At 42.1% G+C, this 15,942-nt stretch overlaps 1 protein-coding gene across 1 annotated transcript in view; it reads right to left on the bottom strand.

Moving 5' to 3' along the window:
* Positions 1-1,932: 1,932 nt before the first annotated feature.
* Positions 1,933-15,942, bottom strand: part of trak2 (trafficking protein, kinesin binding 2) — a 63,351-nt gene continuing 49,341 nt past the window's right edge. Inside the window, 13 exon segments of the mRNA XM_060920053.1 lie at positions 1,933-6,968; positions 7,525-7,621; positions 7,743-8,192; positions 8,850-9,148; positions 9,237-9,321; positions 9,324-9,406; positions 12,170-12,249; positions 12,678-12,815; positions 13,735-13,809; positions 14,079-14,209; positions 14,355-14,433; positions 15,459-15,677; positions 15,765-15,881. Of these exon segments, the coding sequence (XP_060776036.1) occupies positions 6,344-6,968; positions 7,525-7,621; positions 7,743-8,192; positions 8,850-9,148; positions 9,237-9,321; positions 9,324-9,406; positions 12,170-12,249; positions 12,678-12,815; positions 13,735-13,809; positions 14,079-14,209; positions 14,355-14,433; positions 15,459-15,677; positions 15,765-15,881 (2,478 nt within the window). The 3' untranslated portion in view covers positions 1,933-6,343.

Genomic DNA, 15,942 nt, shown 5'->3' with positions numbered 1-15,942 from the left:
TGGACATTTTACATCAAAATTTTGACGACTTTTTTGAACGTGTATGGGGCCCTTAAGGCTATCCTGGAATCTCTCCACTGTGCTTGTAAATCGAGTGCTTGCACTGGTGGACGGTGCTCTTGCTACAAGGCAAAATTGTCTTGCACGGACCTTTGTAAGTGTTCAGACCGTGAGAACTGTGACAGATCTGATGTATCACCAGAGGAGACACTTGGGATGGATGAAAATCTATCGGATAGTGACGACAGTGATTTTGACATTTGAACACATACATATTCCAGTGGCTAGTTTACATGTAGATTGTTTTGTTTAAGATATTATTCTCTCTTGTTTTCACTGTAAATTGTTATACTGTGTATATTTAAAATCTAATACCCATTCCACCTCTCTTAATTTGAACATTTTTAAAAGCAATTTGGTCATTGTGCATATGAACTTAATACATTAAATTAACAAGTAGATGATATTGTGTTTCTATGATAGGCCTATAATGATAGCAAACCATCTTTTTAAAGAAATTCTTAATTTGTAATTTTTGCATCCAGCCAGAGAAGTATATTATTTTGTTAAATATTGTGTGTCAGGCCTACTATATACTGGTATTGCTAATATTGTACTATTCGAACTTTGGTTCTTGAGGCAAAATTAATTTGATAAATTCATTAAAGTTTTTATGTTTCATATTTGAAATCTTATGGCAAACTTTTTTTTTCATAGTTCTTTTTTTAGAATCTGATTTTAAAGTGTTTCTGTAAGAAATCTTATAGTCTAGACCATCAGTCCTACTGAAATGTGGAATGAGATTTAATTTCGGTTCACAAGTTATAACTACAATTAACCTTTATTCAATGAATACTTAATTTCAAATGCTAGTTATCTTTCTGAATTAACGGACTGACATTGGTTTCAAGAGATATTCAAAAAATTTGGCCTGGAAAAAATGAGTTGCATAGAGAGTGAAGTTGATCCTGCTCAATCTTGATGGAGTGCCGTATTACACTTTGTGTATCTTTTATTTGGTTAAAGATAATTGACTCGTATTCACAGGATGTATACATGGTGGGATTGGTAATGGCCACAGAAAAAAATCAATGCTGTGCGTTTTATATTAAAAAAAGATATGCACCATCAAAAAGAGATATAGACCCTAAATTGTCAATTTTTTTCGCTAGATCGACAACTTGGGGGATCATTTTCTCAAATACTGCAGGTTTTTTCATGGAGAACTTTTTAAATATGATTCTTCATTCACTTGAGTCTCAGAAAAACCAAAAGTTAGGTAGTGCCCGAATTCTTGGAACGAAACTTCATTTCTAGGCTCATTTTCAGCTTTTGACTGCGGCCTATTTACTTCACCCTTGCCTGCCAGTGTACATGAAGTCAAAATTTTATTTTGTCAACAATATTTGACAACGCTCATAAATGATTCTGGTGAAAAATAGAACTGAGCTGCCAAAACACAGGCTGAGCTAGTCAAGCTGATAGAAAGGAAACAAAGTTTCAGGAATTGCCACTACTAAATGCTAGTAATAGGTGGTATAGTGGTTAGCACTGTAGCCTCACAGCAAGAAGGTCCTGGGATCGAGCCCAGAGGGCCTTTCTGTGCGGAGTCTGCATGTTCTCCCTGTGTCTGTATGGTGGGTTTCCTCCGGGTGCTCCAGTTTCCCCCACAGTCCAAAGACATGCAGGTTAGGTTAACTGGTGACTCTAAATTGAGCGTAGGTGTGAGTGTGAGTGTGAATGGTTGTCTGTGTCTATGTGTCAGCCCTGTGATGACCTGGCGACTTGTCCAGGGTGTACCCCGCCTTTCGCCCGTAGTCAGCTGGGATAGGCTCCAGCTTGCCTGCGACCCTATAGAAGGATAAAGCGGCTAGAGATGATATGAGATGAGATGGGGGGGGGGGGGGGGGGGGAAGCAGACAATATACTGTATATTTTTTTTAATGCTTTATTTAAAAATAACAGGAGGCAACAAAACAGCACTGATTGGCGTTTAGACAGGACAACAGTCATATCTCTGTGCTTTTCAAATGAATATCAAACACATCTTCATAACCAGCACATCATCTCCATCGCTCACCTGGCGTGTCTAAGACGCAAGAATGAGGGAGAGGATCTGTGTGGCTAAGACGCACTTGGTGCCAGCTCAGACATGTTCTGTGTCCAACACTGGTTAGTTTTGTCCTGGAGCTACTCAGCTAGTCTTCCAAAAACTTTTCCAGAAATATACGTCATTAAAACACAGCGGGACTTGCTGTGCATCATATATAAACATGAACAAAATATCAGGCGACTTGGGCAGCCATTTTGGACAACCAGAATTTTATCATTTGAAAGCCTTACAACAGAAAGCTGACATTTTACTGTGGTTTAAACTTTAAACCTCATTTTCTGAATTGTAGGCTATGCTACCCATTTGTTAAAAATGGTGTACTAAAAATGTAATTATCTTTGTCATTTGAGAAAGTATATATAAAAAAAAAAAAAAAATTGTGCGCATGTATACACAGAAAAGCTTTGTGCTTATTAGCAACATTAGCCTTGTAGCTCCAGTGCCAGACTAAATTTGGTGTAAACAATTATTTAATATTCCATCATTTAATTTACTATTACAAACATTGATCACAGAGCCAATCGAATCCAAATTATACGCTGTGCTTCTTTGCAACAGTCCAACATTGTGTAAATCCTGTACAGTACAACACATGGCAATAAATTCATTCAGCAATTTATTTAAGCAATATTAAATGTGATAAATATCTCAAGCCAGTATCTTGGGGACGTTACAAGCCCCGCCTTGTTTCAGTGCATTATCCAATGGCTATTAAAAATGGCACAAAAATCAAGACTTTGCAACAACATACTGTACATACAAGTTTAGTTTACAAAAAAAGAATGACAATTATAAAAATAACAGTAATAAAGCCCAACCAGCAAAAGCGCTGGCCAACTCATGTTTCATTTTGGTTTGGACCATCGCAAAAAGGTTTTAAAAGTGAATCCCTTCTCAACTCACCAAAATAACATTCATTAGCAACATATATTATGAAATATCTCTGCTAAATCAAAGTGCTTCATAAAATTACTTCATGCCACTAGCTTATGGTTACGTTCTCTTGTTTGTAGATACTGTGTCGTAATTTCATAATAAAAATAATTAGGAAAGTGGATTAAAATAAAAAGGTGCATTGAATGGGGGGAAAGAAACATCAACGGCAAAGCACAGACGGTAAAAAGGCAGCACTGCAACCAAGTGTTATGAGAAAGTACCATTCAGACTGGCTGGTATTGATAATCGCTGTGTGTTATGTTCCTGCTCTCAGCTGATCACAACACACTGGATTGAAGTCGCAAAAATTGAGTGCGTTAATGACCTGGTCAGAGTTGTGGAGTATTTGGAGCCTATCCAAGGCACCTGGATGGGATGGCAGGCCATCACAGGGAACAATGAGGACTCCCGAAAGTGAATGACGCATGAAATGGAATGACGAATGACAGGTAGTAAATTTGAACAATAAATGGTCCCTTGTCATCTTACAAATGGAATAACGATTGAAATCTTTAGTTTTAGACCTCCCTAGGATAAGTGGGTGCTTGGTGGGATATCAGCTTTTACAAATGGAATGACAGGGTTTCTATATGTATTGACTTACTTTGAGCTAATGTTGTCAGTGATATCACCTTTTACAAATGGAATGATAAGGTTTCTAGGTGGAATGACATACTTTGAGGCAATGTTATCAGTGATATCAAATTAACAAATGGAATGACATTGTTTCTAGGGTTAGGGTTAGGTTATAGGTGACATCACTGATAACATTGCCTCAAAGTACGTCATTCCACCTGGAAACGCTGTCATTCCATTTGTAAAAGGTGATATCACTGATAACATAACCTAAAAGTATGTCATTCCACTTAGAAACAATGTCATTCCATTTCATGAGCTGAAAGCATGTCATTCCACCTACATTTCAATCGTTATTCCATTTATAAGAATCTGAATGACAAGGGACCATTTATTGTTCAAATCACTAGCTGTCATTCGTCATTCCATTTCATGCGTCATTCACTTTAGGGAGTCCCGAACAATGCAAAAACGCATTTCACACAGTCATTTAGATCTGGGGCGATTTACAGTAGCCAGTCCACCTACTAGCATGTTTTTGGAAGGTGGAAGGAAGCTGGAAGAAACCCACACAGACACGATGAGAAAGAGCATGTAAAACTTCAGGCAGACAGTAACTGGAGCTCAGGATTGAACTACTGTGCCACTGTGTGCGCGCGCGCGTGTAAAAATGTGAAGTAAACTCGTACACATTCCCTTTAGAAAAAACACAATACAAATTAAATATGCACGGTAATTCATCGTCATTTTTTATTACTAGGCTTTTTTTTTTTTTTTAATTCCTCATTTGTATGCGTAACCTCAAATGACATGTAGAGAAAACAAAAACAAACAAAAAAACCCACATAAACAATGGATAATGCCATGGCCTTAGCAAATGTGTATCAAGTCACAAGGAAAACTCATTTGGAAAACCGATTTCCAGTCCGGAACGCTTGTTTGGATATGCTTCCGGTCGGTCATTTTATAAAACACTCGACAGGCCGCCACAGATCCTGGGGGCGGAGCTTCGTAAATATGAGCAGGCACCGTTCAAATGTCGAACCTACCCAATCTTTCGGGAAAAAAAAAAGCTTCTTCCCTAATGCATTTAAATTCCTGATAGACTAGTGATCATGAAATCAGGGTGTAAAATGTGCTTTGGGGTAAAATTATGACTAGGATGGCAGAATGGGTGAGGAGTTACAGACACGGTAACAACATTACGGAAACTAACCGGCAGTGAATTCAAGTACTACTTCCATTCTAGAGGCTCTGCAAGCTCATCATTTCACGTATTCCTTCCATTCTTATTGCTCTTTTTAAATCACGTGTTCCTCTCCTTCATGATCCATCTTTATCTTGCTTCCTGTTCAACTTAACCACAAGCCATCTACGCGTTAATAAATCCACATGAAAAGTACCAATTTTCATTCCGTCACACACTTTCTTTATTCCTTTCAATCACTCCACCCTACATGCAGTATCCCTGATCGACTTTCTCTCACCTTTCTCGACCCGCAGAGCCTCGAGCATACAGTAAACGGACAGCACGAATACAACTGCAGCTAAACTGCGGCTGAGACATTTAAACGTGGAAAGAGTGAATGGTGAACGCAAGAGTCAAATTTGATGGGGGAAAATAAAACGTTAGCGCAAAAATTTCATCAATGGTTCCTGCACATCATCATTCCTGAGTTAACAAGGGCCTCACCAATGGTAGCTAGTCATGTTTACTTACAAGCTAGCGATGGTCAAGTAAGCTATTTAACAAGATACCATTGAGCTAATTATCATATTGTGTGATTAGAACCTGGTACCAAGGTCGCTAGAATGCAAAGTTAGGCCAACATATTGTAGAGTTCACGAGTAAGATAGCTACCATTAGATATTTAAATAATATTGGCTGGCATCGAGTGGTATATCAGATATATTCCATTCAGCTAGCACAATATTGAACAAGTTGCTGAATGGAATATATCTGATATACCACGAAAAAGCCATTATTATTATTATTATTACACATTCCTTTTGGGTGTTCAACGCGTCTTTCTCTTTCAAAATTCTCTCAAAATCCTCTGTATTTAACGACGCAAACCTGGCAGCCATGTTTGTTTACGTACAAATTGTCAGTCACTCGCTAGCGTGGAAGTTTTACGTCTTCGACGCGTGACGTCATGTCATCTTGACGACCATGCAATATCGTAAACCATATTCAACGCTCATTCTCCATTGGATAGAGTGACATAAGACACATAGGATAAGCGATATGCTAACAATATTGCATGCTATCAAACCAAATGAATGAAACCCGCTAGAAGGGAATAGAACACATGTTTTTATTCCATCGTATGTATAATAATATACTGTATTATGTAATGAAACTAGTGTTTATACTAAATGGAAAAAAGATCATGGTGAGGTCATGTGCTCAAAGCTGAGCTCTACCACTTAAATTCCACCCTTGCTGACGTAAATCAGGACATGCAACGTTTCCTGGTGATGCGTACAACTAGACCAAAAACGATGCCAAAACATTATTTACACAATTGTGCTTTTTAAAATAAGCCACAACACAGAAGAGCGGCCGTCTCCTTTTCATGCCTTTTAGTCTGTTAGTTTATAGAAAGGTGAGCAAAGGTCAAGAAAGGTCAGCGATTATCCCATCCATGCCCACAAAATACATTTTTCATCCGATCACCACCAGTCCCTTTTTTGCCCCAAACCCTGAACAACTCTTTAATGCTCATGAGGAAGAGGAGCTTGAGAAAGCGAGGCATGTCTACGAGTTGGACGTGGTTTCAAGTTACCCCAGGGTGGTGTAGGTAGAGCAAGGGAGGTGGGGTGAGGGGGTGGATTAGGGTAGGACGGGCTACGTTGACCAACCATAACAGGTAGGCTTTGGTTCCGTCTCAAACCCACCAATAAGCTTCCTCCTCCTGTTGGTAACAGAGTGGATGGTTGTTGAGCAGCGTCCGAATCCGTCCGAATGACATTTTTGTCCAATCCGAGTTTGCGCAGGCGTTCGACGAGGTCTGGTTTCACACCGTATACGTCTTGCAGGAAGATCTCGGCAGGCCGTGATGCCAGGAAGTTGTCAGAAAGCGTGGAGGTTGAGTCAAAGGGTACAGGGGAAGAGCAGGGGGAGTTGGGAGGGGTAATAGGGGGCAGATGCAGGGGCCGGGGCAGTTTGAAGGGAGCAGGAACTTTCTGGGCAGAGATGCCTTTCTCCAACAGGAGCTTAGCCAAACCAGCAGGGGGCACTGTGGTGCGACGAGGAGGAAACGAGTCACCCAGAGTCAACCTGCACGGAGTGACAGGGGTGGAGGGAACGGAGCGGAGAGAACTCGGGGTGGAGGCACAGCTGAGAGAAGAGAAGAGAAGAAAGAAAGAAGTCATGAAAATGGGGGGGGGAGACGAGGGGAAAAAATACAAGAACAAAAAAAGCAAAAGAAAGAATAGGTGAAAAGGAAAAAAGCAAAAGAGAAAATATGGAACATGAAAAAGAATGAAAACAAGAATGCAAGAAAGAAAAGTGATGGAAATGACAGGAGAAAGTGTCAAAGAAAGAAAACAGACAAAAAGAAGAACAATGAAAGAGAGAATGAAAAGACGAAAGACAGAACGCAACGAAACAGAAAAAGAGAAATATTAGAAAGAAGAAAAGGGACAGCGATTTTAAAAAGTATAAAACAAAAAGAGTGATGAAAAAGAGGAAAAAAATGTTACAGAAAAAGGGACAAATGAGAGAGAAATAAAAAATAAAGCACGAGGCAAAGCAGACGAAAAAGGAAGAGAAGATGAGATAATATTAATAGTAAATTAGTCTCACACATTAATCCAACAACACTAACGCACACAAAAGTCTAGTTGATTAAACACTGCAGCAATAAAAACACCAGCCAATAAGAGAGTAGTACCTGGGTGTGACCTGCGTGACATCACTGGGGTGCAGGATGCGGCAGGTGGTGAAGGTGTAGGTGGAGAAGGTGGTACTCTGAGATTTACCAGGATTCACTGTTTTAGAAAAACAAAAACAACTCACACATACGATCAGAATGAGTGGATTAATATAAACCTGGAATTTGGAGCTGCACTATCATCAGACCTGCTATTAGAACAATAACCTACACCTCACCTACAGAGGGCGCTGCTGTAGTAACACCCAGGCTTGTCTGGGACACGGGAAGTGTCGTTGAACCTGCCGCTGATTTTGCTACGGTGTCCAAGGTCACAGCTGCGGCCACTGAGACAGGAGATGCTGTTACAGATGGCGAAAGAGGCAGGGCTTGAAGTGGCGTGAAAACACTCCTCTTGTTCCTTTCCTCTGGAGTGGAGGACAAGCGCACATTGAATGTGATCCCTTCATCTTCACCCTCCTCTCCTGTCTTCCTCTCATCATGTCCCTTTGTGTTGTCCACCCACGGCACTCTGTCGTTCTCGTCATCCTCCTCCAGGTCGTTCAGGTGATACACGGCATCCTGGGGAAGCGGCCGAAAGCCCTTAGTGACCACACCTGGGTGCAGGTCAAGGATGGAGGCCAAGTGAGGTTTTGCCAGCTGCTGCCAGTGATGCAGGGTCAGAGAGCCTTCAAGAGGACAAGGGAAAACGTCAAAGGGGGTGTGGTTTGGGACACACCCATGGTGTACTGATGATGTGCCCGATACAGTGATTAGGGTGCATGGTTTGGGACACATCATACATAATATATCGTGTATTGATAAGGCTGCAAATACATTCAACTGAATATCTGTTCCCGATATGAGCGAGTACACAATAGTGTTCCACTGTAGGGTGTAGTGAACATGGCACTCATCTCATCTCATTATCTCTAGCCGCTTTATCCTGTTCTACAGGGTCGCAGGCAAGCTGGAGCCTATCCCAGCTGACTACGGGTGAAAGGCGGGGTACACCCTGGACAAGTCGCCAGGTCATCACAGGGCTGACACATAGACACAGACAACCATTCACACTCACATTCACACCTACGGTCAATTTAGAGTCACCAGTTAACCTAACCTGCATGTCTTTGGACTGTGGGGGAAACCGGAGCACCCGGAGGAAACCCACGAGGACACGGGGAGAACATGCAAACTCCACACAGAAAGGCCCTCGCCGGCCACAGGGCTCAAACCCGGACCTTCTTGCTGTGAGGCGACAGCGCTAACCACCACACCACCGTGAACATGGCACTATTTACGCCTTTTTTTTTCTTTAACAAAACAAAAAAAAAAAAAAAACTCACCTTCCATGGGCTTTACAATCTGCAACTTCTCTGGCAAAAATGTCTTAAAGCAGCTCGAGGACACAGAGAACTCCGAGAGGTTGGTGAAGGACGAGCAGACGCTTCCCATTGGAGAGCTACAGCCACTCCCACCACCTTCTGACTCCGCCCTGTCAGACAGCTCATGAAGCTTCCTGTTCCTTTCAGCCTGAAAGTACTGACGTTCACACAGGAAATTCTGCCTCCTCAGAGTGAGGCGACGCAGCGCAGAGACGAGGTCATTTCCTCCAGGAGAGCCCGGGCGGCCCACATTCACACTGCTGAAAGAAAACACGACACACACACATCGGTACAGAACTGTCACACAGAAAAACGTACAATGCACAGTGACCCCACACACACACTCACTCGTCTGTGCCGTGCTGTGTGTCTCTGTCAGGTGTGGGGTGTGTGCTGGAGTGAAACGGCTGTGATGTCATCACCACACTGCAGTGGCAATAGGAGGCATCCCTGCCGCGGCTCGCATTATTGACTCATTTGTTGACCTCACCGTTTGAAACACACGCTTCTGGCTCAACCTGCAACACAGGATCGAAAGTCATGGGTTAATCCTAGGTGTGGAGATGAGCTTGACTATATATATATATATATATATATATATATATATATATATATATATATATATATATATATATATATATATATATATTTAACAGCTATTCCACAAAACTGAGTCGTACATGAGCTGATAGCCGACGAGGCACGTAACACCCAGTTGGCTAGACAGTGGTGCTTGAAAGTTTGTGAACCCTTTAGAAATGTTCTATATATTTCTGCATAAATATGACCTAAAACATCATCAGATTTTCACACAAAGTCCTAAAAGTAGATAAAGAGAACCCAGTTAAACAAATGAGACAAAATTATAATACTTGATCATTTATTTATTGAGGAAAATGATCCAATATTACATATCTGTGAGTGGCAAAAGCATGTGAACCTCTAGGGTTAGCAGTTAATTTGAAGGTGAAATTACAGTCAGGTGTCTTCAATCAGTGGGATGACAAATCAGGTGTGAGTGGGCACCCTGTTTTATTTAAAGAACAGGGATCTATCAAAGTCTGATCTTCACAACACATTTGTGGAAGTATATCATGGCACAAGCAAAGGAAATTTCTGAGGACCTCAGAAAAAGCGTTGATGCTCATCAGGCTGGTAAAGGTTACAAAACCATCTCTAAAGAGTTTGGACTCCACCAATCCACACTCAGACAGATTGTGTACAAATGGAGGAAATTCAAGACCATTGTTACCCTCGCCAGGAGTGGTCGACCAACAAAGATCACTCCAAGAGCAAGGCGTGTAATAGTCGGTGAGGTCACAGAGGACCCCAGGGTAACTTCTAAGCAACTGAAGGCCTCTCTCACATTGGCTAATGTTAATGCTCATGAGTCCACCATCAGGAGAACACTGAACAACAATGGTGTGCATGGCAGGGTTGCAAGGAGAAAGCCACTGCTCTCCAAAAGAAGCATTGCTGCTCGTTTGCAGTTTGCTAAAGATCACGTGGACAAGCCAGAAGGCTATTGGAAAAATGTTTTGTGGATGGATGAGACCAAAATAGAACTTTTTGGTTTAAATGAGAAGCGTTATGTTTGGAGAAAGGAAAACACTGCATTCCAGCATAAGAACCTTATCCCATCTGTGAAACATGGTGGTGGTAGTATCATGGTTTGGGCCTGTTTTGCTGCATCTGGGCCAGGATGGCTTGCCATCATTGATGGAACAATGAATTCTGAATTATACCAGTGAATTCTAAAGGAAAATGTCAGGACATCTGTCCATGAACTGAATCTCAAGAGAAGGTGGGTCATGCAGCAAGACAACGACCCTAAGCACACAAGTCGTTCTACCAAAGAATGGTTAAAGAAAAATAATGTTTTGGAATGGCCAAGTCAAAGTCCTGACCTTAATCCAATGGAAATGTTGTGGAAGGACCTGAAGCGAGCAGCTCATGTGAGGAAACCCACCAACATCCCAGAGTTGAAGCTGTTCTGTATGGAGGAACGGGCTAAAATTCCTCCAAGCCGGTGTGCAGGACTGATCAACAGTTACCGGAAATGTTTAGTTGCAGTTATTGCTGCACAAGGGGGTCACACCGGATGCTGAAAGCAAAGGTTCACATACTTTTGCCACTCACAGATATGTAATATTGGATCATTTTCCTCAATAAATAAATGACCAAGTATAATTTGTTTCATTTGTTTAACTGGGTTCTCTTTATCTACTTTTAGGACTTGTGTGAAAATCTGATGATGTTTTAGGTCATATTTATGCAGAAATATAGAAAATTCTAAACGGTTCACAAACTTAAGCACCACTGTAAGCCATGTACAACAAGACTGAGTCTAATAATTGTTTTATTCTATCCACATTCATTCACTGGATTTTGAGAAACAGAGCATTTTTATATTTTTGCAAATTCGATAAACAAAAACTTGATACAAAATGTCCAACAAACTCATTTCCGCTTAGAATGTAAACAAACCGTCGAAAGGACAGCAACAATTTGTGAACAATGCTAAAATAATTCTTGAAAAAAAAGACATGTTCTTACCATCAAATACTTTTGTTCCATATTTTGTTGCTTTTTTTTGTCTTTTTTGGGGTTTTGTTTTCGAGTAGTTTTTATTTCGTCCTTGGTTGGTTCAGCAACACACTCCGCCATTTTGTTTTTCTTGACTCACGGTATATGAACTGATATCCTAATAGTAGAGTAGCCAATCAATCAATCAATCAGAGTGCGCAATTGTTCATATCCAGTGAATGTGGATAGAAATATTTTATTTTTATATATCGGACGAAAGCCCAATTTTACCAAATGCAGTTTATTTATAGCCATGTGAATCAATATAATGCCAAGTGCTGAATATTTAATCATATAGTCCGAGGACACAGAGGATCTGCTTACAACCTGACTTCGTCACCAAAATTGACCAAAATCTAGGTAATCATGTATGAATGTCAAAGGTTAACAAACAAAAACAAAAATTTGCCCCATTTAAATGTTAATACAGTAGAAGCAATATACAAAATCAGTTTGTTTTAAAAAAAAAAAAAAAAAAAAAAAAAAAAGAGTTATATATTGTACACATGGATTTTTTTTTGGGATGATGACCTCCATCATGAGTACCACCATCATGAAAACACTCCCATCTCTCCGATTTACAGATCACACTTATCCCATCCAAGTCGATCATAATTTCTCCAGACATCCTCCTGCAACAATACTTGAGACATATCTGGAAATCTTATTCCGTCTGAACAGTGTGTCTGTATTACCTCTGGTCCTGAAATGCGATCTCCTCCTCTACACTCAACTCCTTCCTCATGGTGCCTTCAATCTCAGCTGCCAGACACTCCTGAAAAAGAGAGGCAGGCAAACATGACATTTCAAAAAAGTTGCATAAACTATTACAGAAAATAATTAAAAAAAAAAAAAAAAAAAAAAAGTGTGTTTTAACTTTCGGTACTTTTGCTCTGTGGGGTGATGGTGAAAGGTGGGGTTGTAAGAAGATGATAAAGGTATGACAGAAAAACGCCTTTTTTATTCTTGATTGCATTCTGTATAGATGTTGTTGTTTTTCCATTGTTTTACTGTTTTATTTATTGTATTATTTTACTATTTATAGATGGCATTGAGTACCGAGTTGGAGTAGCAGCATAATTTTGTTGTACTTGATGTATAATGACAATAAAGGCATTGAATTGAAACGTTTCTTCCTACTTCCTGCAGTAAAAGGTAAAGTTTGGTTTGTGTAGTATAATGAGAGAGAGAGGTGTAACTCACCATGGGGTACAGGCTGTGTGAGAGATGCCTGCGCAGGCCTGCAGACGGAGTGTTTTTACTGCGCAGCTCCTTAACCTCTTCCTGAGACTCGTGCAGCATCCCAACACACTCTGCATTCCTGTCGGCCAACTCGTTTAGCTAAAACACACACACACTTGACATGCCGCACTGTGCTTTCTTCACCATCCAATCCCAGCCTTACTCCTTTGTCCTTCAGCGTCACACACATTCAGGTTTACATACACAGCTAAATTAGGCTAACGTAGTAGTATTTACTCACAGTACAAAATACTATCTTCAGTATCTTGGTAAATTATTTCCATATTTAATTGCATTAAAGTGCATATCCTGGACCAAATTCGTTTTTTTTTTTTTTTATATGAAAGTATGTCCCTTTACACACTCATCCAGAAGGGTAATTTTGCACAAGGCCATCTGTCTACAGCAGAAAAAAATAAAATAAAACGCGCCTGTAAAAATCCCAAGGGAGTCTGGAGACAGATTCATGACGTCACGTGCAGATCCTCCACCAGGCTGCGCGAGCTTTGCACGGTTTCAGTGCACAGCCTGTGTAGACCAAGCGCTCCCATTTCTCTCTCATTGTCCGGTCTTTTGGGAAACGATGCGTACTAATCCCATCAAGATTACTGTTGCTACACCCTCCTACGATACATCTGTTAACCATTTTAATAATTACGCGATAACGTTGAAGAAATTTGCAGAAAACCACCAGGTCGTTTTCTCATAAACAAACCAGCGCTGACGTAGGATTCAGAAGGAGGCGTCCCGCACGCGACGTCACGAAAATCAATGTTTGCCGGGAAATCCAAATGCCAAGTTTTTTCAGAGGCGGACCAATTCGCCTCAACTGGCTCGATTTCAACTGAATTTTTCTGGTATTGCGCAAGGTAAAAAAAAAAAAAAAAAAGCGCCCAAAATACAAAATGTTACAGATATTTGACCAAAGTTTAATATAAAATAGGACAATTACATTGATCTTGCTCCTGAATTTACCCGTGATATGCACTTTAATGTGTGTGTGTGCGCGCACGCGTACCTCAGCAGTTAGCTGTCGCTGGGCTTCCTTTGAGGCTTGCAAATGAATCCTTAACTCTTCTTTCTCCAGTGCTAACTGAAAACATCAACACACATCACTTTTCTCCATCCTCATCTCCATCTGAATTTCCTGTTTTCTCTCTCAATCTTGATTCCTCTGCCTCTCCGAGTTTTCCCTCTCCATAAGCTCTCCCTTTGTTTTATATACATCTCTCACCTGTCCCCTCTTCATTTCCTTCTTTTCACTCTGTTTTTCACCCCGTCTCTTTTTTTTTTTTTTTAAACAAACATTTTTTAATTAATTTACTTATTTTTTGGTCTGCCCACCTCATCCGTGTTTCTTACCTGCTTGAGGCGCTGTTGGAGCTCCACTATCTGTGACAGGAGCTGGGAGATTTCCTCCTGCTGTTTCATAAGATCCTCATTCTTCTGAGAAAGTTCTTCAGTCAGGCTCACCATCTGACTATTCGACTCGCCTAAGAAAGACACACACACTTAGCTTCAATTATTAGTCACAAAGAGCTACGTTTTTTTACATCCACTCCAGAGGGTTCTGAGATCAGCCTTCCCTCAAGAGTTACCAACAAATGCACCACATTAGACAGACTGTTACCAACTTACGGAGCTCTTTAACACAATCGCTGACCAGCTGCTGCTCTTTCTCCTCATACGTGATGGTCTCCCTCTTTAGCTGACTTGCCTGCAGAGGTACAATTGAAATTATAGGTTGTGATCAAGGGAGAGCAAGATCAAAATTTTCTTCACCATCATGTTTGGCAGAAGTGTGAATAAATTAAGATACACCATTCATTCTTTGCAGCCAGTGGTACAGAGGCAGCATATTTAAACCCAAAACCTGGTTGCCTTAGTTATGCACTGACAGGGCCCTCCCAGGAAAGAGCCACACAGCCAGTCAGAGAGGGCCCCCTGGAGGAGCCACACAGCCAGTCAGAAAGGGCCCCCCTGGAGGAGCCACGCAGCCAGTCAGAGGGGGGCCCCCTGGAGGAGCCACGCAGCCAGTCAGAGGGGGGCCCCCTGGAGGAGCCACGCAGCCAGTCAGAGGGGGGCCCCCTGGAGGAGCCACGCAGCCAGTCAGAGGGGGGCCCCCTGGAGGAGCCACGCAGCCAGTCAGAGGGGGGCCCCCTGGAGGAGCCACGCAGCCAGTCAGAGAGGGCCCCCTGGAGGAGCCACACAGCCAGTCAGAGAGGGCCCCCTGGAGGAGCTACAGTCAGTCAGAGAGGGCCCCCTGGAGGAGCTACAGTCAGTCAGAGAGGGGCCCCCTGGAGGAGCCACAGTCAGAGAGGGGCCCCCTGGAGGAGCCACACAGCCAGTCAGAGAGGGCCCCCTGGAGGAGCTACACAGCCAGTCAGAGAGGGCCCCCTGGAGGAGCTACACAGCCAGTCAGAGAGGGCCCCCTGGAGGAGCTCCATATTGAGGGCCTCCTTTCACAAGTTTAAAGACAGAGCCGTCTCTTCAGATGGTTAACCAATTATTAAACGTGAGGTCCCAAATATTTTGTAACCAGCATCGTGCAGCAAAAATTACCTTTTGCATTAAAATTTAACAATAAAAAGAGTCTTAATTATTAGCAATAGCATTTTTGGTCATTTTCATGGAGGGTGCCAATAATGCTGTCTGTCTGCCCATCCAACTATCTTATTTTACCTGTCCATCTCTCTCTCTCTCTCATCTGTCCTGTGTGTGTTTAGTCATGATGTCCCTCACCTCCACCCGTAGTTTGTTGTTCTCCTCCTCGAGCTCCTGCAGTTTGGCCTGCAGTGCCTCCAGCTGGCTGAGCGTCAGTGTGTGCGCAAGTGTGTGATTCGACGGCACGTGGGGGAGCGCCGGAGACGAGCTGGAGTCCGTCTCACTCTCTTCACTCACACTCGACACCATTCGCAAAAGCTCGTCCTTCTTCATCAGCTCATGCTGCAGCTGATGGACCTGAAGATGACCACAAGACCAAAACCTCCATTTAATACGCAACACTGTCTATGTGGTTATAGCTCTGCTGTGTGTGCACGTGCGCACCTGATCCAGTGCCTGTGCGAGCTGCTCCTCCAGTGATTCGTTGCGCTCTTGAAGGACATGGTTCCTCTGCAGCAGCGACTGACCAATCCGAGCAGCGAGCTCCAGATCCCGATCCCGCTGTCCAATTGAATTGAAACAGAGCACAAGAATCAGAATCGGCTATGAGGAACAGTTCCAG

Source organism: Neoarius graeffei, chromosome 4 (assembly GCF_027579695.1).
Source record: "Neoarius graeffei isolate fNeoGra1 chromosome 4, fNeoGra1.pri, whole genome shotgun sequence".
Taxonomy (NCBI): Eukaryota; Metazoa; Chordata; class Actinopteri; order Siluriformes; family Ariidae; genus Neoarius; species Neoarius graeffei.
The sequence above is the reverse complement of the archived record's forward strand: the minus strand, read 5'-3'. Positions and strand labels throughout refer to the sequence as shown.